Here is a 24,948-nt window from a genome sequence, read left to right on the forward strand (position 1 = left end):
TTGAACCATTGAGAGGACTCATACTATTAGTTCACGATATGTGTGGGTTTGTGCCATTTGGGTTGTCCTCGTTTTAACTATTATAATAGTATAATAATAAGACATCTTATTACTAATTATTGAGGCAAAATCTCATCATTATCGTGATTCTTTTATCACTACGATCAGCATTGTTGCAAACTAACAACTTCAGCTTTCTTAAGATCCCCCTTAAGTGTCATCCATCAAACCAATCAACCCAGCCTCTACTGGTGTGTAAAGGAGAGGCTGCTATTAAAACTTTAGAAACAAAGAAAGACAATATATAGTAAGGGTGGGGCGTGGGGGGTTGGGGGGCCTTTGTCCACTGAACCTAAAGAATTGGCACGAGTGGTATAAAAGAAAAGCCCCTTTTGTTGGGGCAGCAGCAGCAACATTAATCCTTTCTTGTTTTGCTTTTATCCCTTTCTTAATTTTGTCTTTTTACTTTTGGTAGTGTCTCTGCCAATGCTATGCCTTGTGCTCATGCCTATCCAAATCCAACGCATTGATGGTTGACTTGCACGGCTTCTTCATTCCCCCCACCAACCCCATGGAGGAACCAAAATATAATCACCCACACACAACAAATATAAATTGAAATTTATATTAAGAAAATATTAATTTTAAGTAAAATTATTATTAATTTGTGTGTGTCACATCAATTCATAAAAATTATTTATCAAACTTATTATAACACATTAAAATATGAATATCAGAATAACATTAATAATGTCAAAATAATTCTCTGAGTTTGAGAATAAGTTTATATGAGAGCGTGATTGAAGTGGGGCTGTCAATTGTAATGCTCATTCAATGGTTGGGGGGAATAAATAATAAACAATAAATATTGTTGACTTGATAAGCCGCCTAATTCTTAACTAATAGTAGCCCTCTTTTAACAACAATAATGGAGGACTTCTTCTTCTTAATTAAGGCCTCCTAAACCTAATCACACTCCTTAATTATATCGGGTCCACCTAATGAATAATTTTCTAGCTTTTCAACCATCTTTTTGTACAATGAATTTAAATAAGAGACCTTTTAACTAAAATTCAACATTGAAATCTATTAATTACCACTCTATTAGTATTGGTCTTTTTGGCTCAAAAGGATGACAGTCGAACGTGAGCTCGCAACGATAAGAAATGGACTCTGAAAAATGGTTGATACCAACAAGCACTCTGACGTTCAAATAAGTAAGAAAGTCAAATGACAAAATATCAGTAGGATAGATAAAAATATATCTTGACTCTGATGAAAACTAGTTTATATAAGATGACAAAGTATCGTGTGTTTGCAGGGTGATGAAATTAAGCTCCACAATTTTAGGTAAATGAATAAATTCATTCTAAGCCAAAAGTCAAAAACCTTACCCTTTGAATAGATGGTGGAGTCAATTTTTTATTTTATATAATTAATTTATTACAATTATTACACATGACAAATTAGGGGTGTGAACTTAAGAAATGTAGGCAAGTCGATTGTCAATTCTGTTGATTTCAGCCGCACTGTTTGATTTCAAACATGGTACGGATTTTTATTTTTGATTGGCGTTAGCTTTGAATTTGATGAATGTAACCCTTAATTTCAAAATTGGAAGGTTGTGATATTTCAAGCCGGCCACTTGATGTTTATTTGTGACATTTAGGCACATCAAAATCTGTCCATTTCTTTGATAACATATTGTGAAAAAAATTCGGTGCCCATTTAATCGTGTCGTGAGTTTGGAATACTAGAAATAAAAATATTATTTAGATACTTAATTTTAACACGTAATATAAATACATCAATGCACGAGTCTCATCCCTTTTCATAATCTTCTTATTTTTTATAGTCTGACTTTATGTTACCTTATTTTAAGAGACAGATAAAATTTTAAATAAATAAATCTAAATTTTTATGGATCAAGAATCCTTTGTAGCCCCATTTATTAACAATTTAATTGAATTATTAATTTTTTTTGGTTACTTTAAGAACAATCTATCATTCTTTATTTGAGTTTAAAATAATCATAAGGAGTATAAGGGATATTTTTAAAATACATATATAAAAAAAGAAAAGAAAAGAGATCCAATTCCAATCCCAACGGCCAAAACTGAAAGTGAACTGCCTGCCGAATCTGAATGAGCAGACAAGAATATCCAAATGAAAAAATTATTTATTAAGTGATCATCCACGTGGCAGATGCCCAACAAGGCACGTAAAAGAAATCCATGTGGGTCCCATGCTTGCCCATTGGAATCTCAAGAAAAGCGAAATAGGAGGTTACACGTGTACCTGCTGGCATCCAATGGAAAAGTCAAAGATGCTCTTCTTTATTTCAATGTTTGGACAGGTCAGCATGTCACTTTCCTCCTACGCACCAATCAAGAAAAAGCAGAGAATCTCCGTTTCAATATTTTCTGATTATTATTTTTTAAGAAAATACAATTGTTATTATTATTAAATCTCCGGTTTGAATTTATTATAATCATTTTATTTTTAAAATTTTAACCAATATATAATTATTTTATTTTATAAGAATACATTTTGTTCAACCCAATTTAATTGCAAAATCGCAAACTTCTCTCTTTCTTAATTTGGTGTCCAAATTTTTTTTCTTATTCATGTTGAACAATATAAAATTTATTCGACGTGAACAAAATTGAGAGGGGGCACGAGTCTTATGGAAGGGAATGGGACCTACACACTCACCCTTTATAAATTCGCGTCGAGCAACATATTGTTGTCCTAATAGACCTCTAGATACCCACTTCAATTCGATTCTCAAAGCACTGGTTAATTTTTTTTTTTTCTAATTTTAGTAGAATAGCTTAGAGCCAAATTGAATGTAGGAACTTGGTCATATACTTGCCACGTAAAAGGGGAATTTAAACAGTTAGATGGTGGTGTCGATCTCTTTATTTGACCTAAAATTTTGTTGTCTTTAGTTGGTGAGTAGGGATTAGGATGATTACAACAAGTATCTTAATTGGAAAATGCAAAAGAACTTTAAGGGAGCAACTTTAAAAAAAAAAAACAAACAAAAGAAAGCTAATGTTTTAAGATCTTGATGATGCTTGTCCAAAATAGGTCAGTTGAACTTTACATTGAATGCAACCTACAAAGATGACACAAATTCAAGAGATGTTCCATCACAAGATAACAAAATCACTTTAATCAAAAAATGCCCCCATTGGATCACTTTGGATTCTTAGAATAATTAATTTTTTTTGTGTTTTGTCTCCTACTTTTAGATCAAAGAATTTTTTGACGGGCCCAATTATTACATATTTATACTGTTTATATCTATATTTATATATATATAATTAAATAAAACATAATGATGTAATAAAGAAGTTTAACCAAGTATGAGACTTGATAAAATGAGTCAAAATTACAAATTAGCTTACTATTTTGAGACAAGATTTTAGATATTTTTATTTAAGTGTCATTATCATGTAGGATGCTATAATTGTCAACTTTGGTTGCCCTGGCTGATGGGATGGGCAGGGACTAGGGGGGGAGGAGAAAATTGAATTGATAAAATAAATTAATAATAGTGGCGCTGTCACATGATGATTGAGGTGGCAGTGCATGGAAGGCTCAGCCCACCTTGCTTTTTCCAATTTTCTTTATTTAATTCTTTTTTTTTTATCATTCCCCTTTTGACCAGCTCTGTGCAACTACTCTTCAGACTTCAATTGTGAAATCATCGTTCCCCACCACTGTTTCCAAAATACAGCTTTTGGTATAAAATAATATCACTCAATTATTAACCCATCATTTTAATATAACTTTATATTTATACTTTTCCACTTTCTTCACTACTACTTACAAGCCATCATATTAGCTATCGTGCTTTTAAACTTAGAGAGTATCAGTAGATAGTCACAATTTGAGAGACACCATTTTAAACTACTGTGCATATTAATGTTTAGAAACTTATGAGTAACAATATAAAAGATAGAATATTGACTCAAGTAAAGATGTCTCATGATATAAGTCGAGGGGTAAGATGAGCAATATATCGATATTAATATAGTGGGTTGGGAGTTTGATCCTTACTCTATACAAAAGTTAAAAGTTCAACTTACAATTTCGAGGGCACGGGTACCGAGAGTCACACAAGCGCGATCATCCCGAGAGATTAAATAAAGATTGTTAGGTGTATGTGACAAAATTTTTAATTTTTTTTATTTTTTATACTCAACTAATAATGATAAAAAGTCGCTCAACACATATGAGATTTGGAGCTCACTTATTTACTATCCACCACGAGGCGGTGTTTGGTTTATCATGGAGGAGCCAAGGATGGTAACATTTCTCCACAAGGCATGCATATATATATACACCAACCAAATCCATTCACGATCTTCATCTCTCTCCCCCCCCCCCTCTCTCTCTCTCTCTCTCTCTCTCAATAGATCTCTCCAACTCCAAGAATCTCGCACTGCTAACGAAGCGTGATTGCAACTTCTTCCTCTGTCCAAAACGCGTGATTTTCCAATCATATTTCCCTTCATAAAAGTAATCTCTCTGCAAATATCTAACTCTCTTCCAAATCACTGCCTCTTCTCTTCTCTTCTCCGTTCTTCCCTCCCTCCCTTTCGGATTTACATATTCACAATCGCTGACATTATCTGTATCCAAATATATTATAGATGAGATGAACTTGTTACGTGAATTAAGAATAGATTAGCTGCGGCGGCTTTCTCGCGAATGCGATTGATGAAACAGTTTGAAGCAGAGCTCCGATCGAGAGAGGTGCTTTTTTTCTGATCAAAATGCTGTTGCGGAGATGTATGATCGTAGCCTGTTCCGTTGTGATTGCAATAGTTGTGGCCACGGCGGAGGCCGGCGGCGGAGCTCTGCCGCGTCGGATTCTTTTAGACACCGATGTTGACACCGATGATTTCTTTGCTCTGTTGTACCTCTTGAAGCTCAACCGATCGGAATTCGACTTGCAGGTCTTGTTTCGCTGTTTTGTTTCGTTGATTATCTTGATTTTCATTGTTTTCCTGATGGCCAGTTTTCTTTTTCTTTGTAATTATTCTTAAATTTAATGATTTTCTGATTACAGGATTAGAATCTGCTTCTGCTCATATATATGCATGAAATCGAGTACACTTAAAAGGATTTGATGCGAAAAACAAAAATTTGTTGTTTCCAACTTCAGTAATATATATCTCGCAGTTTGACTTCTTAATTAATTATTATAATTAGGTTAAGTGAACTTGTAACACTATTTCTTGGACTGTATTCCTTTATTTTAATGTGATTGTTCAACTTGCATTTGTTGGATCTTGATGTGAATCCAATTCAGAATTGAGTCAACTCATTTTTATAATGAAAACCTTCTGGTCGACTCTCTGTTCCAGATGTGGATAGGGATTGAGTCAATTGATTTTAAATTTAATCAGGCTTGGCTAATCCTCTAATCTCTGTTCAGAGCACAGAGTGAAAAACTAGGAAGAAAAGTGAGCTATATTTACTTTTCATTATTGTTAAACATGGTACAGTAATCAAAACGGAAAAGTTCTCAAATTTTCAGTCTTAAAAAGAAAAAAAAAAGGGATGGACCTTGCTTAGTTATGGATGTGATTTGTCTTCCTCTAGCCCCTGCAACTATGATTTATCAGAAGAATTTTAAGGGTTGATAAAACCTTCTCCACAGGCTGTAACTATTAACACAAATGCATGGACTAATGCTGGCCATGCTGTGAATCAAATTTATGACATTCTTCACATGATGGGCCGTGACGACATTGCCGTTGGGATCGGAGGTGAGGGTGGAATACTCAAAGATGGTACCATCCTGCCAAATGTTGGTGGCTATCTCCCTATCATTGATCAGGTGCTGGAAAAATCCTGTGTTATTCAATCCAAGTTATAAGCCATTTGATTGTATTGTTTTGTAATAATTTTCAAAATCTTTGATTTTGTTTTTTGGGTCAAGGGGGAGTTATGCTTCAGAAAGATTTCGGTTTTTTTTTTGCAGGGGATTGGTACTGCTGGATATTGCAGGTACAGACAAGCAATTCCTGTCGGTCAGGGAGGGCGGTTAGATATTGACACCAACTATGGATTTCGAAAAAGCTTCCTTCCTCAGGTATGGAGTTGATCTACAAAACATGACAAATGCATTTCCCTGTGCGATCAGTTGAAGTGTATTTTTTGAAATCACGTGTAACTTGCATACTGCCGCAGGTTTGGTGATTCTATTCGGTTCTGTTTTATGAATCCCAGTAGCCAGTAATATGTAGTTTTTGATCATCTTTTTCTCATGATATGAGTTTATCCATGATTTCAAAAAAAAAATATATATATTTTGATGCAGTCACCAATCAAGACCCGACCCAAAACCGACTCGACCAAATCGGAATAGTAGCATCGAAATAGTAGCACTGAAATAGTAGCAAACAATATTTTAATACTTCATATATTTTAGCATTTTACTTGATTTAAAATTCTACTTCATGTTTCTACTTAATTTAGGGTTTTATTTCATGTTTGATTAGGGTTTTATTTCATGTTTGATTAGGATTTTATTTTTTATTAGAATTCTAGTTGAATTTTACTTAGAATTTATTTCTATTAGTATTCTAATTGACTTTTATTTAGATTTTATTTTTAGGATTCTAGTTAGATGATTTTATTCTAGTTGGATTTTAGTTACAAATATTAGATAGATTTAGATCAGCCAAACATTATAAATATGTCTATAATCTAGAGTTTGTAATCAAGTTTTCTCAATATAAATTTCAGTAACTTATTTGGATTTTCTTAGCAAATTAGTCTTGCTTTTGCATCTTCATCAAAACCAAACTTGGGCTATTAAAGTTTGTTTTTTTAAAAGTTTATTTTAGTGTATTTTTTTATACACGCTATATACTGCGTCAAATTTCAAATTACTTCATGGATTAATTCACCGTGGGAAGAAAGATAAGGCCTTCACTTTTTGAGCACAATTTGCTATCATCCTCTTGAAAATGTGAGCAGCAGCAATTTGAATCCAAGGTCAGAAATAGGAGCGTTTGCAAGAACAAGACAGTTTCTGATATAATTTGATCATGAAATTCAGGGGAGCAGGAAATATACTCCGGTTCGACAGCCTACTTCTCAGCAAGTAATGATCGACAAAATCTCTGCAGGTCCAATCACGGTCTTTATCATCGGGGCACACACAAACTTTGCCATTTTTCTTATGAAATATCCCCATCTGAAGAAGAATGTCAAGCACATTTACGTTATGGGTGGTGGTGTGAGGTCAAAGAACCCTACTGGTTGCTGCCCCAAAAACTCGAGCTCTTCTTGCCAGCCCCGGCAATGTGGCAATCACGGTAATTTGTTCACCGATTACACCAGTAATCCTTATGCAGAGTTCAATATCTTTGGAGATCCTTTTGCAGCGTATCAGGTAGCACGACTATGCTGTCTCCCTAGTTCCAATATGAATCTTTGGAGTGTCTCATTGACATAATATTGAAAACCTTGTAATTTTTTTTCGTTTCTTCTGCATTACAGGTTATCCATTCTGGGATCCCAGTTACTCTTGTCCCACTAGATGCAACAAACACCATTCCGATCACTGAAAAGTTCTTCGAGGCACTTGAGCAGAATCAACTTACATATGAGGCGCAGTACTGCTTCATGTCCTTGAAAATGGCTCGCGACACTTGGTTTGACGATCAGTTTTACACGGTAATTAATTTAAAAGTGCATTCAATTGAGTTCTAATTTTTTGAGTGTATCCGGAAAATCTCTTTTGATTATGTATTCACAACAAAAATACACTATAATTCCAGTAACCTTGGTCTGTGCAGAGTTATTTTATGTGGGACTCATTTACATCTGGTGTAGCTACTTCAATCATGCGACACTCGCATGATCATAATGGCAAAAACGAGTTTGCTGAAATGGAGTTGATGAATATAACTGTAGTTACTTCAAACAAACCGTATGGGGTGTCTGATGGCTCAAATCCGTTCTTCGATGGCCTTGGAACTCCGAAATTCAAATTAAAGAAAGGTGGAGTTCACAGCGGCCATGTTCAGACTGGACTCCGAGATCCATTTTGCATCGTCGAGAATGGGAAAGGGAGATGTAAGGTGATTTGGTTGCAGAACATTGCATCAGTCTTTAAAGAAACTTTTATGCGGGCAAATTGAGAGAGAGGGGGCCGTGGGCCCCATGGGGTGGGTGGGACCCCCTGCTAGTCCGACGCGGACAATATATCATCCCTGCAGTCCTTAAATTATGAACTTTCTATTTGCAAACCATTTTTTTTTTCGCCTTCATATTTCATTACCCTACTGATTTGGTGCTTCTGTATCAGGATGGTTATACCATGGAGGTAACAGGTCCAGAAGCAGTGCCTGTGCTTGTTGCTACGAAAGCAAAACCGAATCGTGATCCTAGCAACTCCTTGGACAGAGAGTTTTTCAGAAGCTTCTTGGATGTAAGTTCATCTTGGCGTCATTGAAATTACCGATCCTTGAAATGTTTCTGTTAATTAAATTTGTAGCTGTGATTCAGTAATATCCACCATATTTTACAGGTTCTTAACAGCCCTCAGCATGCTGGAAGGTTCAATTTCACAACACAATTTCCTTACTACAAAGAGACTCTATACAAACCAGATTTTGGAGGGAGGAAACTTGGGAAGAATGTGGTGTTTGATATGGATATGAGTGCAGGAGACTTTCTAGCCCTCTTTTATCTTCTTAAAGTACCCGTGGAAGTGATCAACCTCAAGGTAAACAGGTTTTTCATTTTCTAAGTACATTTGTATGAAATCGCCTCCTTTTCAGGGTTTCAAAGTAAAATCTAGCTCCAATGACGCCTTTAATCTACTCTTGAATTATTTAATCTCTTACCCAGAGAACTAGCCATATTCAAAGTGTCATCTCTTCGTTCGTTACTTCAAATCTAAAATTAAGCTAAGCCGTCAAATGATATACTTGTAGATGAAACTTTTTTCCTGCAACAGATTCAACTTCATGAATATGGAACTGAGTATGACAGAACTTTTCAAGTTAGAATCGATTGTGATGTGCATTGTATTTTGTTTGCTCCAGGCAATAATAGTAAGTCCAACAGGCTGGGCAAATGCTGCAACAATAGATGCCATCTATGATTTACTACATATGATGGGCCGCGATGACATTGCAGTTGGTCTAGGTGACGTATTTGCAATGAACCAGTCTGATCCTCTTTTCTCTGCTGTTGGAGACTGCAAGTATGCCAAGGCTATCCCACATGGCGGTGGAGGATTTCTGGACTCCGATACTCTCTTTGGACTTGCTCGTGATCTACCACGAAGCCCACGAAGGTACTTGCACATCTTTCATTAAATAAATAAAGGGCATTCTCAGTGCACGCAGCACCTCATTTTGCGAATTTTGCTCTGTTTTCCCATTCAAGCCCGCAAAAGTGTTGAACTAAGTAGTTTCTCACAGTTGACAGTCCATCATAAGTGTTGGAATTAATATAAATATTTGTGGGGTTCCAGGTTGAATTAATCTGTTCATCTCTAGACTTATATCCATAGCCTGCTTACGTAGCATCCATACTTATATTCATAGAATCATAGTACTACTAAACACTTGCAGATTTACTTTTGCAATTCTGATTGTGGGCTAGGACTGAAATCTGAGTTGAATTGCAGGTACACAGCAGAGAACTCTGTAAAATTTGGAGCTCCTCGCGATACTGATCATCCTGAACTGAGACAACCCCTAGCACTGGAAATATGGGAGTCTCTAGTGAAATCGCTCGATCCAGGTTCAAAGATCACATTACTGACCAATGGTCCGTTGACTAATTTAGCAAAGATAATCCTTTCAGACAACAACACATCTTCCCTAATTCAGGTCAGTAGATTTATCAATTCTTGCCGCATCTACTGGACTTAACAAAACTAGTTGAAAAGCAAAAAGAAGAAAGATCTGTGGCTTTTAATGGCAGATCAGATTCTACCGTCATTTTCAAGGTGTATTCTTTAGATTATTCTGGTTTTCAGTCCGTAAGCCCTGCCTAAAGTAATTGATGAAGATTAGACAAAAGTTAAACCTTTTATTTTTGTCAATATCAGACCTGATGTGGCTCAAACTCATGTTGATGCAAACTTGAGATGAAAGCAAATTATCTTGACGAAGACAGCTGATTGTTTTAGAACTCAATGCAGGATGTATATATAGTGGGAGGACATATCAACTACGATAACACAGAAGAAAAAGGAAATGTCTTTACTATTCCTTCAAATGAATATGCAGAGTTCAATATGTTCCTTGACCCTCTGGCTGCAAAGACTGTGTTTTCTTCAGGGCTCAATATCACCCTTATTCCACTAGGCGTTCAGCGCAGAGTCAGTGAATTTCCTATGATTCTGGAAAGGTTGCACCGGATTACGAAGACACCCGAAGCTATGTTTACGAGGCGTTTGCTATCAAGGCTACACCGGTTGCAGCAAAAGCATCACAGATATCAACATATGGTATGTTATCCACTTTTCAATCCAACAGATACATACATCAACATACTTAGACGATTCTCCTAACTATAGCAGCGCCTCTTTGGCAAATAAAACTAACATAATAAACTCAAGGGATTTAGATAGTAGCTTATCTTACTCTATAGGTGGTTTGGTCTGTTAAACTTGATTTACACAATGAAGAACTATGATTTTTGTGCGTGTTGCGGCTGCTACAGTTTCTGATCCTAAATATACATACTCTGCAGGATATATTCTTGGGAGAAATTCTTGGTGCAGTTATCTTGGGAGATGAACATTCCATTGTGAACTCATTCTTTCAAGTAAAGCCTATAGAAGTAATTGCAGAAGGTGTTGATTCTAAAGATGGGCAAATGAAAATCAATGAAAAGAGTGGAAAATCAGTAAAAATATTGGAAAATGTAAACTCTATGGCATACTACAATCTCTTTTCAAATCAGCTTGGTGAAAAGCTACAATCAGCCGTGATTGCAAGTTTTAGCGCACAGACAAGAACTTGGAGTAAAAACCAAAGCGGTATTTGATGCAGAGGGTGAAATACCAATCTTCACAATATAGGAACTTTTTTTCTTTCTCATTGACATACAATCAGTTTTTTTTATCCGTGTTCTTACTTTTCCTCAACTAGAGCTTGTTATTTACAAACGTTATCAGTAGTTTTTTTTTTTTTAATTTTTTAATTTTATGTAGTTAGCCCAATAGAACAAATACAAACAGATTGAAAGAAATAAAGGAATTTTCTTTTCCTCCCTTGAAAGCTATTATAATCACTGTCATTGGCCTTGATGGCCAGACAGATGCCATTTTATTCAGAGTTTAATTTTCTGTGTCCTCAAAACAGTTCTTTCATCAGAATGCAGTTGATATCTACTTGCGGGTTACGGATATCTCAAGGAATGATATTCCTACGTTAGTGGCTTAAAATTGCATATGCTTTCCTCTTCTGTTCCTTCAATTACTCTCTCTCTCTCTCTCTTTCTCCCTCTAAGAGTGAAACAAACCGCACTAGACATTCTTCTCATGGTCCCGGGAGTTGCAGTTCAGCAATATCAGACTACATTAGCCTTAGGCAGTGATCATGTGTCTTCTTCCTGAATGGCACGACAAGAATACTCTCCGGCACTAGGCTTTCCTCTGTTTAAACTCTTTGACAAATCTGAAAGAATCAGTAAAATTTCAGAACTGTTGAAAGTTGAAACTACTTTCCTCACTGGAGAGGAAAACTTCTTACTACAAAAATGATTGGTTTAGCTGTCAAGCATCCTCCTTAATCCTTTACTTTTATCATCTTCTCAGCAACTAGAAGGGCATTATTACAAACACTTCATATCCAAATCATTCTTCTTGTATTGGTCCTTGGGTGTCTCTCTAGAAAATGTCCCTAGTCCACGAGGCTTCTTGCTTTCCAAGAGTTAGAGGAGGGTTGTATTTATACCTTTCTCTTACTCTTCTTGTGCGCGCGCCCGTGTGCAGGGAGGCTGTTTCCACAACTTGAATGTGACCTTGGCATAGCGATCAAGGTTTGCTCTCTGTGTGTCTCTATGTTCCATTTTTTTGGGTTTTGGTGAATAATATGACGATTTTCTGATTCCTGGACTCTTATGTAGCTATACATTTGTGTTACTAAATGACCTCCAACCCCTTCGGATAGCAGTTATTGCATTAAAAAGGAACATGGTTTTAGCACTGTTAGGAACTCTCATACATATTTTTTAGCCATAAGCATGTGTCCTAAACTCACATGGCAACCATGAATGCTAAGTCAAGGACTCATGTGCTTTTTATACACACGACCCTATGTACTCTACATGCGGCGGCCTAGTCATGCCGAAATCCAAGCTGTGGTTTATGTTTATTTTTCCAAACATAGCAAACCCATGTCTTACAATATCAGATTTAGGCTACAAGCTATAAAATGAGAGGCTTACAATGTAAGGTCAGTTTGTAGTTTTCAGCATTTTGATGCACAATTATAATTTTGCACAGACCCACCATAAATAAAATCTTAATTGGAATTCAAGCAGAGTGATTTCCCATTAATTACGTGGCAAATGGGTAAAAGAAACTAACACTATATGTGAATTAGGTAATTGAAAATAATGAAGTTCTGGGTTTCTTCATTGAACAAGGCAACAGATTAAAAAGGCTTGTTTACCATATCTTTCATTGAAATAGTTTCAAACACAAGCCCATTGGCTTATAGAGTTATATATTCAGCGAAGTTGTTAATAGGGCTCGCTAAAGCTTCTTAGTGAACACCTTTGAAATTTACTCACTCTGCTTATATTCATCCCACCAAAGGAATTGATCCACCAGCAGCCAAAATTTGTTGCTCTAGCTGCAAACAGAAGAAGGAAAGCCATTAATCTTGGAAAAAAAAAACACCAATCAATGCCAAAGAGAGTAATTTTAAAACAATGGTTCGGGACTGAAGGTTAACGCACTCACCCTGAATAAAGTTTCAAGCTTGCTTTTCACAAGCAAATACTCTTGCTTCACTTGTTGCAGGCATCTCAAGCACCTAGACGTATACAATATATGCACAAAAAGTACTTGATAAGAATATGAAAAATGACATCCTTCAGACCCTTAATTTTACTTGGTTACTCCCGAAACCATGAATTATAATAGAATCATCAAAATCAGCTCAAGCAAAAAAAAAAGCATACTTACGATTCAGTGTTCTGTTCCTCGCAACAGCTGCGAAAGGTAATGCAGGCATCTCTAACTCTCTGTGCACCAATACTGTTGGACAGAGCATGCTATTCTCATCAATACATGATGAACTAGAACACGAATAAACACAATCATTTTCAATTTTTTCTGTAGATCAGTTAATCTGTTCGTTTGTCCTGTCCTTCACTCTTTTTTTCTTTGTCCTTGTGGACTTACTGTACTAGAAAGCTTCATTTCTTTTGGCGAAGAATCAATATGTCGATCTTTACCAAGAAGGGAAAGGCAATGGCCATCTTCTTGCCATACAAACTGAACAATTACATTCAAATTAGTCCTTTTTTAATACTTGTTTTCTGGAGTTGAGAGATAAAATCGGTTTCGAAAAAGAATGTTATAAGCAACAAGCTCTTGATCTCCCTTCCATTTTCTCCTAATTTTATGGAAGGAAAGGGCTCAAACTAAATGCCCAAACAACATGAACATTTCCTTTCAAATCCTTAACTATATACCTTCAAACCCTCAATCCAAACTGTACAACTAAGTAATACTGAAAACAGATAAGTTACATATGCCAAAATGGAGTTCTTTGGACAATGTATTCAAAGGTTTCCAATTTGCTAGATGGGTAGAAAAGCAGAAAAATAAAAATGCACATAAATACCTGGAACTGCTACCCTTCAACTGGTGAACATGGGCATCAACTTTTTGGAAATCTACACACTTCTGGTCTCTGTACAGAAATATTATGTCACAGAGAGAGAGAGAGAGAGAGAAAGAGAGAGATTAGGGTCCTTACAGAGTCCTGGTCAGATCATTGAGAAGCCTTTCAGAATCTTCAAAGAAGAGGGTCACCACTTCGACAACAAAATCAGGGTTACTCTCATCTTGCAGTTGCTGGAGCTGTGAAAACTGGCTATCCAGGAATCCCTTTGAGAGGCCCAGAGCAAGTCAAGACCGAAGAACACAAGGCAACCAAACTCCACATTCAGGAGATCAGACAAACAAAAACCAAGAAAAAAAAATAAAAAGAAAACAATAACCCTTTTTCCTTTTTTTGAATTATTACCTCTCTAAATAATGATGTTAGGTAGTCCACAAACTGTCTCTGCAACTGACCTACCTCCATTCCGGCTTCCCTTCTTGCTTCACAGTATCCACACTCTCAAATGCCACAAAACCCTGAAATTGCAGGTCTTCTGGGATAATTTGAACAATCAAAAAGCCTGTGTTATATATATATATATATAAATGCTTGTCAGGGGTTTGGTGAATTTAATGTGTAAAGTGAGAGTAAAGTCCAAAACTTTGCCTCATTTGGGTACTGTGCAGCATAAAAGTGGAGTCTACTGCATCCTTTTTAATGTTTTCCTCCTCTGGATTTGTGCAGCGTTTTGTCACCCACTCAAGGCCCCTACCATCTGCACTTTCACTCTGTCCTTATTGCCTCTTTTAGCTCTCTTGAGAGGATCCCTCTGTTCTTTTCTCTTTCCACCTATCATTTTTTTTAAGGAAAATCATGGATGTCATCTATAAGATTTAAGATAGGTAAAAAGAAAAGCTCAAGTATATAGCTTTGTTGGCAAAAAAAAGTACACTGAGGTGTTTCTCTTTAGACCCTCAGCTTCAATGTTCAAGCTCTGATCATGGGAGAAACTCAGCAGTTAGAGCGATTCTAAAAATTAAAAATCGTTTATCGCCCTCACATTTGCGGCGGGACTATAGATCAAATTGGCCACTGAGTTTTTCGATTTACATCTCCTGCTGATATTGTGGAGCTGAACAGTGACGGCGTTCATGATGGTGTGTTAACAAAAAAAAAAATAATAATTATATTTAAAAAAATATAATAAATATTCATGATATTTAATGTTATATTATAGTTTTTTTCCTTATCTTAGTTCACATCGTTAAGAATTAATCTAAATATCTTTATATTTAAAGATTTTTTTATTTTACTTTTTATCTATTCTCAAATCTCTACTTTCTTTCTCTCCCCCTCTTAGACTAGCTATGGTGACAACATTCCTTTTATTCTCTTGAAGGCTTCGATCATGTTAAAGATTGTTTCATATTCTAAATTTGGAATCATTCTTCTAAATATAGATAATTGTTTCAAATTTGGAACAATGAAAATATGATGATATCTTGACAAAGATAATGATAACTATAAGTCTTTCTCTTTTTATAATCTATGATGAATTTAGGTCCATAACAACCTAGACTCGATTTATCGTGATGAACTTAGGTTAGATTCTCATCTTATTCTTCAAATAATGCAATGGTTATTAACCAAACACTAATTTACTTAATCTTTTTATTTTTATTTTTTAAATTAAAGGAGAAATGAGGGATAAAAAGAAGAAAATAGAGAGATGAAGAGTAAAATGGCCATTTAGTTTTTTTTTTTTGTGTTTAACAATAGGAGTGGTTATTTCTATTTCTCAACCATTAGAGGTGATTCTTGCAATTTTCCCAATTTTAGGGTGTTTTTTGAAATTTACCCTTTCCTTTTTCTCTCCCAAATTATCTTCAATCCATGTTTTTATTATTATAACTTGTGTCTTTTGTATATAAATATATCATTTTTTGGTGGTCACGTTGCAATTTGAGGCTCAGTCCTCAAATTGGTGATCGGGGCAGAAAAATTCCACAAGTTGTCGACTTGGAGGGTGACTTCAAGCCATTGCTTTAGGGAAATTTGTGCCATTTTTTCTTCTATTTTTCATGTTTCTTAAAACCCTCAAAAAATGATTTTAGATTCCAAATTTTAGTCTTATTTTCTTAGAAATTAAAAAAATTATAAAGAGAAAACTTTACACTAATAGAGCCCTCTTTGGCCACAACCAAGTGAAAGTAAATCTTGTTTGAATTTTTTTAAAAATACCACAATTTGAAGACTTCTTCTAAAGAATACTATGATTTTTAAACTATTTAACAAAGCAATATTCTTGCAAGTTAGCATCCACAATGAATTAATGCAACTAGTTGAGTGAAATTCCCTCATGAGAGGAGCAAGTAACTCAATGCCACATGAAAAACTCACACTAGACCCTTGCACTTATTCACTGCTAGGGAGAGACTGTAGCAGTAGATAAGCTATCAAAACATATTCTATAAATTGTCATAAATTATACCTAACAACATATCTATGCATAAATTTATTTACCTAAAAAATCAAACTTTAATAGCAAAGGAGATGACTGTAACCTAAATAATGTCAAGTTGAACCATTAATTTCAATTTCATCCCAATCCCAAGGCTTGATTTGATGGCGTGCTAACTAATCTCATCCCCCTTGCCTCTCATTTAATCTCTATTTCCACTGAACCTGTCATTCCTCTGTGTCACACTCCCACCGCCCTCAATTCCCAGTGAATCTCATCATCATTGCATGCTTGCCATCATTAATCTCTGATTGATTGCTTGGCATCCAATCAGAAATGAACAGCAATTAATGTTGTGGAGCTTGGTTTCAGTTCTTCGGGACATAATTTCCATGAATGCAGACAGAGAATCATTATACAATGCTGTGTCTTCTTTGGGCTGTCCAATGAGTTGTAAGGTAAATGTTCCCGACCTTTTCTAATGGTGGTCATTTAAAGATTGTATTCCTCATGGATACTCTTCTTATCACATGGATGCATAAGTATATAAAAATGGGGGAGATTCTTTTGTTTCTAAAGCTGTTTCCCTCTGCATTCTTAGTTAGCATTGCCTGTAGTAGCCAAAGTGGGAGGGCATATAGTCAAACTTGCACTCAATGTCTTATCCCAACTGCAAAGCTCAGTCAGTCTGATGGAATAATTATTATTCTTCTTTGTTCATAGGAATTCTCTTTCCTCCTGGTGGAGAATCACCTAACTTATTTTTGCAGCTTTTCTTTTGCTTAAATCTACCAAATACTCCTTCTCATGCATGGAAGCACATGAATGGGGCATCAGAAATGTATTGGGTATTTTGTTGTAGAAAACAACAAAATTTTGAAATTAATATTTTTTTGAACAAAATTAATAAATAAATAAACAAGTCTTAGTATTTATGATTCGATATTGTTATAAAATTTTTATTCTTACTTTATGTAAAGAATGCTTTTATAAGAATCGTGTTTATTTAAAAATTATCTAATAAATGCCTTTAGTATTATTTTATATATTTGGTTAGTGATGTAAAGAATTTATATATTTTTTTATAAGTATAGTGCTTATAATTAATTTTCTTCACAATAGAAGCCCCAAATTTCTCTTCCTACTTTATAATAAAAAAAAAAATTTACTTTCAACAAACACTTTTTTTGGCAATAACATAATAAATGTGTCCTTAATTTTGGCTAAACACCACAAAAAAATGCACTCATTATAAAAAAACACTTTTTTGACTTCTCATTGTATGGTCCTGCTTGAGGTGGGATGGGGTTAATCTTTCTTAATTATATAATTCATATATTTTTGGGGGGACTGAGATTGAACTTCAATTATATTACAAGCATGTAATTCTATACAATTGTTGACCATAACATTGCATTGAAATGTACAGTTGTGAATTGGTTGTCAAAGAGCAGCATGTGGTTGTCATGCTGGCTAATAAACCATTTCCCATTACAATAAGCCGAGAGACAATAGAATCAATTCAGCCATTGTTTAAGAGCTTGGGATATGGTTGCCGGTTGCTTTATTTACAAATCCCTCATTTTAGATCTGCAAATCTCTGTCATTCATTTCACATATAAAACTCACAAACAGCCAACATTAACATTTAAGCACAAAATAAGAGAAACTTCTAAAGCCAAGATGGGAATGGCTCTCATGAGTTAGATTGTTCATTGCCATAGATTCAAATACCGACTCTATATAGTGTGGGATTAATAAAATTTAGATTTTCAAAAGTTTATCAACTTTGAAATTATGGGTATAGTGCTAACTCCTTGTTTGACATAAGAAAGAAGATAAATTTGTACATAACCTTCTTAAAGAAATAGTGATTTCCCTTCTAGTGAAACATTTGTGTTAACGGGTAAGTTAAAAGAAGGTATGAATATTAATGGAGAAACATTTTGGAATCTAGAGGGTTTAAGTATAGTAAAAATTGAATACATAGAATGTAAGTTTAGTGAAAATATAGGTGTAGAGAATGTAATAGTAAAAAATAGATATGATATGGGTTATAAAGGCTTTAGAAAGGATAAAATCATAAATCGAAATAACCAATGAGCTAAAATTTATGTACTAATCCCAAATAATGGGATAAAAACCGACATGTTTTAGTATTTGTTCTTCAACTACCCTCTCAAACTCTATCAACCAAAGAACATTGACTTAATTAATTGGTACATGGTGGGAGTGTATGACATGAACTTTACAATCAGATAGACAAAACATCATCTCAACTTAGGGTAAGGACATCTTTTTCCAAAGAAAACATGTCTGGGATGGATTGCAAGTTAAAAGCCTTAGTCAGACTCATACAAAGATGAATCTCAGAGCATCGAAGCTGAAAGCTCTGCTCTACACTATACTCTCTTGTGATCTCCTGCACCACAGGATCCCTCTTGACAATCAAGCAAGAATGTTACTAATACACAACACAAAAACTGCACATTTTAAACGGCTCTATGCAAGAATGCAAATTCCAAGGGTCATGCTACCCTCATTCTCGACAATCTATCAACATCAATCATCAGTTTACTACGTCTGAATCGGTTGGTTATCATTCAAGTACCTGGATGGATTGTGTTCTTCTGAATCGAAAAGCCCCACTGAAAATGTCCTCTTGAGGACAGGCCTTCTTCGGGACTCTTTTGCCTCCTCCTCTTTCTCCTTCTCCTCCTCCTCCTCCTCCAAACTACCCACATCCTCTCCTTTTAGCATGCGAACAACCTGTAGAACAATCGAAAATCAGTTCATCTATAACTTATTGACACATAGGTCTCCCACCATGTTCTATGATTCTTTGATTCATTAACATCTTCCACTAATTGGAAACTGGTACCCAGTTTCATTAACGTCCTTGAACTATGAAGAATTAGGAAAAAATAAAAAATAAAACAGGCAAGGGGGGCAACTGAGAATTCAAAAAACCGGTTTTGAAGGTGAAATATTTCCCTAACTGGATTGCTACTTACATATCCCAAATGCTGTTTAGATGATAAAAGTCACTAGTGCTTGTGTTAACTGGAATTAGAAGAAAAAGAAATAAAATGCCTGAAACAGTTTCAGGGTCATCAAATAAGGGTCAAGTTTTAGGATCCAGAAGGCGGGGAATGAAATAGGCCATATTCTTAAAGATTTCCCGCAGATAAGGCTCAATTTGGTCTTTCTATTTGTAGTCTTGTGCTGAAAAAGGAAATTGGGAAGATGGCCAGATGGTATCTGTATGGGGCGGTATTGAGTTTCTCTCTGGGAAGAGTACTTGTCATATCACAGTCCAGCTCAATGTTTGAAAAAAAAAATTCTTACTTGACATATACAAAAATCAAACACGTGCCTTGCTCATTTCAGGCCGGTCAGTTGAAAACTCTTGCAAACATGAAGTAGCTGTGAGGACCATCCAATTCAGTTGCTCCGAATTGTATGCACCGGCAAGAGATGGATCAACAAGCTCGCTGACATTCTTTTTAGCAAGCAAAGGTTTAGCCTGCAACAGATTAAATTAATTGGAACACCTCCTCGAGTCTCATTTTATCGTTTCTTCTCTCTCCCTTTCTCTCATAGAGGCAATTAAATTCTATACTCTACAATAACAAAGACGGCAGGGGAGCTAACAATAACATACCCACATCACAAGACTTTTCTTTGTCTTGTCCAGAGCCAGGCTTCCAGCGATGAGCTCTAATAGAAGTACACCATAAGCATAGACATCAGTTTTCTCATCTACGGTTCCATGCATGAAAAATTCCGGAGGAAGATAGCTGCCATGATGAAAAAGATATACCAAAAAATGAAAAATTGTTGGTGGGTAAGAAGGAAAATGAATTGATCCAGGAATTATTAGGCATTTTACGAACCCGAGTGTGCCTTCAAATTGTGATACTGTGAGATGAGTCCATTGCTCTGGGAGCCACTTTGCAAGGCCAAAATCAGAAATCTAGACAAAACCTCAAGTTAGACTTTGGAGCAAAACTGATTTAAAAATGTGATTAGCTAAAAAACCAAGCCTTTCTGATGCGGAAATATCATAAAAATGAGTAATGGTGTGCATTATATAGTCCATACCAACTGCAGTCCCACATACATGATTAACTTCAAATTGGGATATTCGTATTGTTCTCCATCATTTGAGGTTCAGATTTCTAAGCTAGTTGTGGCAAGTGTAGCAGCAGATAAATTTTGAAGAAAAAAACAAGCTTTTCGAGGAATTTCTAGCACTCTTTTAATCTGAATATCTGGGAATGTACAATTCAAAGAAACACCTGAGGCTCAAAATCCTCCCTAAGTAAAATGTTAGCAGCCTTGATGTCTCTATGGAGGATTCTTCGCTGACAACCTTCATGAAGATAAGAAAGGCCCACAGCTGTGCCTACAGCAATCTTATACCTGACGCCCCATTCTAGTTTCTCTTTAGCGTCTGAGAACAAAGACAAACACAGAAAAAGGAAAAAAATAAAAAAAACCAATGAATTTTATCAGTCAGGGGATTATGATATATTAATAATTAGAAGCATCAAAATGATGAAAAAGAACAAAAAAAAAACACCTGTAATCAGAGATGCTAAGCTTCCATGTGGAGACAAAGGGAGAACAAGGTGCATACCCCCTTCAACTCCATACCCAATAACATTAGAAATGTTAGGATGGTTGACGTGGACTAAAATGCCAAGCTCAGATAAGAAGTCGGCGGTCATCTCCTCTGGGGTTCCAGTGGTAAGCCGCTTTATCGCAACAAGTTGCCCATCTTCTAGATGTCCCTTGTAAACCTGAGAATAACCTCCCTCCCCAATCAAATTCTCTTCATGAAGAGTAAAAGGAGAGGCAGCAATGTTTATTAGCCGAGTAGAGTGCAAAAGCTCTTGCTTACTGTTAGTAAAGTCATATAATGAAGATCAAAAGGTCTGCTACTAGTTTCCAGAAAAATGGGTGGTCTGGTCTAAAAGTCTTGAAGAAGCAGAAAATTCTTAAAACATTTTATAGTTTGAATATTTGTAAAGAAAGTACAGACCATCGCTGAAATTGCTAGTTGCATTCTGGAGCTGTGAAAGGGAGAAATTCTTCCAGGAAGACTTGAAGCGACACAGTTCAGGATCTAGAGTTGGCTCATCCAAGTTCTCGATTGAGCTTATGTTTTTTTTCGTTGAGAGGATCTTGATGGAAGGCATGGTTGTGTGGAAAGGATGCAAGCCCAGAGGTGCTTTTGTCAGTATGCGGAAGAAACCACGCCATGGAGGACCAGATTGAGAATCAGAATCTGAGGTGCTGGCCTTGGAAGAAGAAGCTCTTTCAGATTCTAGATCATCCTCGGGAACTCCTCTCGCTGGGGAGGCTTCATCTACTTTCTCGCCCTCCACACCTAAAGCTGCCGAGTCTGAGCAATGGAGAACTACGAATTCAAGGTAAATAGCAAGGCATAATGCTCTAATTGCAATGCAAACACATCATTTAGAAACAATAGATGAAGCATTAGGGATAACTGAAAACTTGGAATCTTGTCATGAATTAAATCCTGTCATGTATACAGAATTTACCTTCTTCCAAAAGAGAGGGAGAAGTGGCAGAGAATAGCTCTCTGACTCCAATGGTGAGAAACTCCCCTTCTGAAATTTCTGCAGCATCGTCATCAGCATTGTTGCTGCCAATGCAAAACCAAATGGTCCAAAAGATCATCAGATATGATATGACATGACTGATATGGAGAATCATTCAAACAACCCACCACCCCTTTTATGTAGATGAACAGTAGAAAACAGCAGAAGATATAACCAGATAGACAGACATAGGTGTGGTATGCATTTGAAACATTATCTACATTAAGAAAAATAAAACTGAAATCAACAACTTGAGAGAAATTACAGAAGAAATTGCACCAACCCCAAATTGCAACAATTTTCCATAGTTACCATTTCCTTTTCCCATGTCTTCATGGCAACCAATGAAAAATTATAGAACGATGACCTACCAAGTTAGTTTTTATCCCATCATGTGACTCAGGTACATGAATTTTAATTCTCTCGTCATTTTTATCTATAACCTTATCATATCTTATAACAATTACACACCAAACCATATTTTTGTTTCTCTAGAATTCATGTTTGTTTAATCTGACTAATTTTACAAGTTCTATACAATGAAGCATTATTTAAACCCAAAATGTCATCATGGGTACATTGCAAAACCCAGAAATTGAAACAACTAAAAGAAGCAAATTAAACCATTAGAAAAAACAAAACAAAAAAGGGAAACTTGCATACGTGCAAATTAAGAAACAGAGATACCCAGAATGAGAAATACAATTAGAAAGAAGAATGTGAGATGGGTTGAGAGGAAGGAGGAGATAGATTACCATGGAAGAGATGGAGAATCTGGGGAAGTCTCCATGATTTCCTGTTCCCAGAGGGCAGCTGAACAGAAGAAGGGGTCCCCTCTAATGGAAGGGCCAACAAGAATATGCAGAGAGCAACATCTGGTTGAAATGACTCTTTGAATACCAGACCCTCCCTTCAGGCCTCACCATTCCCCGGAATTTTATGCCCCAAAATCGCCATCTCATTTGTTCCTTCCATTTCCGATTCCACTTTTCTTAACCATATTTTTGTGAAACTATTTTATAAAAGCTTACTATATTTCGATTAATCTATCAGTGGGATAATGATAATTACTATTATAATAATAAATAATCAAACGGATCATCATTAAACTGACCAAGAAGACAATGGGTGGTTTGGGTTATAGTTTAACTGAATCTACAGCCTTTAATTTCCGTTAAGAGTTCTTGGAGCTCCCCTCCTTGACAAGTAATTAACTTCAATTGATTATTGAATATTTACCACCTTTTTATTTACTCGGCATCTATGGTCTTGATTCCTTATTATATGGATATATATCTCTTGAAATTGATTTGATTTAATGTTTGAAGAAGAGATGAGAAGAGATGGATGCCACTGCCACCTAGGCCAGTACAAGAAGACGTGTCAAATGATTGATTGAAGATTTTTGCTGAAGCCACGTTGCCTTCAAAATCTTTGACTCATTCAAAAAGTTATTAAAACAAAGATAGTTAATTTAATCAAAGGCCAAAAATACTAAACATATATCATTCATTAATCACGCAATTAGCCACTGCACGTCTTAATTTTGAATATGAATTATATAATGCATCCCAGTTCTAATTAAGACTCGGTCAGATTATCAAACTTTAATTAAAAATCATTATCCCCCATCTTGAACTCAACTCAATCTCTGTTAAATTAATTGATTTGCACTGTATCTATATCTGTTTGTTTATTTTAAACCTTAAAATCCAACATGCGTATGCCAACCTTCACTTGTTGGTTTGCTTTGATTTGGAGTGATTATTTTATTTAATGACTTGAAAACGATATATATCATAATTAAGTATATATTTGCTTCGTAAGAAAAACGTATTAATATTTTTTAATAATAATTTGATATGCAAATCATCTTAAACTAATTAACTGCTTCCTCCTGATTAATATTTATGATCATAGAAGACTTTGTGAGTTTTTATTTATTTATTTATTTTTTATGTTTTCGCCACCCTCTTTAGTAATATCATACGAAAAATTCTTGGGATTTTACATTTTCGCTCTTCAGACTATCACAAAGTATGATGTTTCGTTCTTTATTTAATTTATGTCTATTATTTATTATTTAATTAATATTTTAGATTATTTTTAAGTCCAAAACTTAGTTGAGAGTATAGTAAAAAAAGTTAATGATGATACTTTAATGGCTTTTTATATAATTAAGCTCAAATTATTAAAAAATGTGATGTTTCGTTCTCTCATTTAATTCATATTTATTGTTCATTCTTAAATTAAAATTTTAGATCATTTTTAGTTTAAAAATTAATTTTGAGTAAACAAAAAACTTAATAATGATTACACCTAAAAGGTGAATAGAAAATATGTTAGATACATGGTAGAAAATCAACTCCAACAAAAGGCTCAACTGTAGAGGGAGGGACTGTAGAAAGAGTGCTGCACAGCAAAGGAAAGCAGCGAACGTGGGGACTCAACAGTCTACAAATTCTTAGAAATGATTTGGAATATTGAATGTTGATTTTAGTGTTTTGTTAGGCTTATATTGTGCCTAAATATATTTTATTTGTAGATTCAAAATAACATTTATCATTATTTATATTTTGTTGAGCTAGGTCAATTAGATATATGTATTCAAAGCAATTTGGCCAGACTCATTTTGCTATATCATGAACACATTAATAGTGGAATAAACTCAATTTAATTTCTCAAAATTTCATACATTCAAACTGTTTTAATATAAATAGCATTATCATTATGTTTTTAAAGAGTTGAATAGATCGAACTTGTATCACAGATTTATAATCATAAGAATTTGGGCAACATCGATTTTATAGTCGCATTTTTTTATGTGTCATTCAAATCACTACAACAAAATGATTTATTGAGGCATATTCTTTAGGGCATTTTTTAAAAAGTACCCTCTAGAATACTATTTGAAGCACAATCTAAATAAGTGTTTCAATACAATAACTCTAATGAGGCACAACAATTAAGTGTCCTAATAGACAAATCTAAGTGCCCTATAAAATACCATTTTAAGATACAA

General features: G+C 35.2%; 3 protein-coding genes across 7 annotated transcripts; 1 reads left to right on the top strand and 2 right to left on the bottom strand.

Annotated features, from left to right (window-relative positions):
* The first annotated feature begins 4,389 nt into the window (after positions 1–4,389).
* Positions 4,390–11,266, top strand: LOC127812272 (nucleoside hydrolase 3-like). Of its 4 annotated transcripts, XM_052352663.1 has the most exons (13): positions 4,390–4,530; positions 4,665–4,970; positions 5,678–5,857; positions 6,002–6,112; positions 7,085–7,420; positions 7,528–7,704; positions 7,827–8,111; positions 8,339–8,461; positions 8,561–8,758; positions 9,081–9,334; positions 9,671–9,875; positions 10,190–10,498; positions 10,744–11,266. In XM_052352663.1, exons 2-13 carry the CDS (start codon positions 4,788–4,790, stop codon positions 11,038–11,040), a joined length of 2,658 nt encoding a protein of 885 aa, XP_052208623.1. In that variant the 5' UTR covers positions 4,390–4,530; positions 4,665–4,787; the 3' UTR covers positions 11,041–11,266. The 4 variants fall into 4 exon arrangements, with proteins under 4 accessions (XP_052208623.1, XP_052208626.1, XP_052208624.1 ...); XM_052352666.1 differs by lacking the exons at positions 4,390–4,530; positions 4,665–4,970 and adding an exon at positions 6,341–7,020 and having other exon boundaries at positions 5,821–5,857; positions 7,155–7,420; XM_052352664.1 differs by lacking the exons at positions 4,390–4,530; positions 4,665–4,970 and adding an exon at positions 6,341–6,994 and having other exon boundaries at positions 5,821–5,857.
* Positions 11,267–12,572: 1,306 nt separating this feature from the next.
* LOC127812273 (histidine-containing phosphotransfer protein 1-like) lies at positions 12,573–14,477 on the bottom strand. Its single transcript, XM_052352667.1, has 6 exons — positions 14,259–14,477; positions 13,989–14,119; positions 13,854–13,922; positions 13,190–13,261; positions 12,965–13,037; positions 12,573–12,854 (listed from the first exon to the last, which is right to left on the bottom strand). Exons 1-6 carry the CDS (start codon positions 14,316–14,318, stop codon positions 12,804–12,806), a joined length of 456 nt encoding a protein of 151 aa, XP_052208627.1. The 5' UTR covers positions 14,319–14,477; the 3' UTR covers positions 12,573–12,803.
* Positions 14,478–18,439: 3,962 nt separating this feature from the next.
* LOC127811821 (receptor-like cytosolic serine/threonine-protein kinase RBK2) lies at positions 18,440–23,099 on the bottom strand. Of its 2 annotated transcripts, none has more exons than XM_052352004.1 (9): positions 22,682–23,099; positions 21,867–21,970; positions 21,344–21,706; positions 20,882–21,133; positions 20,598–20,752; positions 20,193–20,272; positions 19,961–20,096; positions 19,673–19,822; positions 18,440–19,065 (listed from the first exon to the last, which is right to left on the bottom strand). In XM_052352004.1, exons 1-9 carry the CDS (start codon positions 22,714–22,716, stop codon positions 18,874–18,876), a joined length of 1,467 nt encoding a protein of 488 aa, XP_052207964.1. In that variant the 5' UTR covers positions 22,717–23,099; the 3' UTR covers positions 18,440–18,873. The 2 variants fall into 2 exon arrangements, with proteins under 2 accessions (XP_052207964.1, XP_052207963.1); XM_052352003.1 differs by having other exon boundaries at positions 21,344–21,721.
* Positions 23,100–24,948: the final 1,849 nt, after the last annotated feature.

This window comes from Diospyros lotus, chromosome 10 (genome assembly GCF_014633365.1).
Source record: "Diospyros lotus cultivar Yz01 chromosome 10, ASM1463336v1, whole genome shotgun sequence".
Classification (NCBI taxonomy): Eukaryota; Viridiplantae; Streptophyta; class Magnoliopsida; order Ericales; family Ebenaceae; genus Diospyros; species Diospyros lotus.

Excerpts from the sequence above, each read along its gene's own strand:
- LOC127812272 (XM_052352663.1), top strand. The coding sequence starts at position 4,788 with ATGCTGTTGCGGAGATGTATGATCGTAGCCTGTTCCGTTGTGATTGCA. Across the intron at positions 8,462-8,560 it reads TTTTCAGAAGCTTCTTGGAT|GTTCTTAACAGCCCTCAGCA; the intron begins GTAAGTTCATCT and ends CATATTTTACAG. Across the intron at positions 9,876-10,189 it reads ACACATCTTCCCTAATTCAG|GATGTATATATAGTGGGAGG; the intron begins GTCAGTAGATTT and ends AACTCAATGCAG.
- LOC127812273 (XM_052352667.1), bottom strand. The coding sequence starts at position 14,318 with ATGGAGGTAGGTCAGTTGCAGAGACAGTTTGTGGACTACCTAACATCA. Across the intron at positions 14,120-14,258 it reads TAACATCATTATTTAGAGAG|GGATTCCTGGATAGCCAGTT; the intron begins GTAATAATTCAA and ends GGCCTCTCAAAG. Across the intron at positions 13,262-13,853 it reads TTGAAGGGTAGCAGTTCCAG|TATTGGTGCACAGAGAGTTA; the intron begins GTATTTATGTGC and ends TCTGTCCAACAG.
- LOC127811821 (XM_052352003.1), bottom strand. The coding sequence starts at position 22,716 with ATGGAGACTTCCCCAGATTCTCCATCTCTTCCATG. Across the intron at positions 20,753-20,881 it reads CTTAGCATCTCTGATTACAG|ACGCTAAAGAGAAACTAGAA; the intron begins GTGTTTTTTTTT and ends CTTTGTTCTCAG. Across the intron at positions 19,066-19,672 it reads ACCGGCCTGAAATGAGCAAG|GTTGTTCGCATGCTAAAAGG; the intron begins GCACGTGTTTGA and ends ATTGTTCTACAG.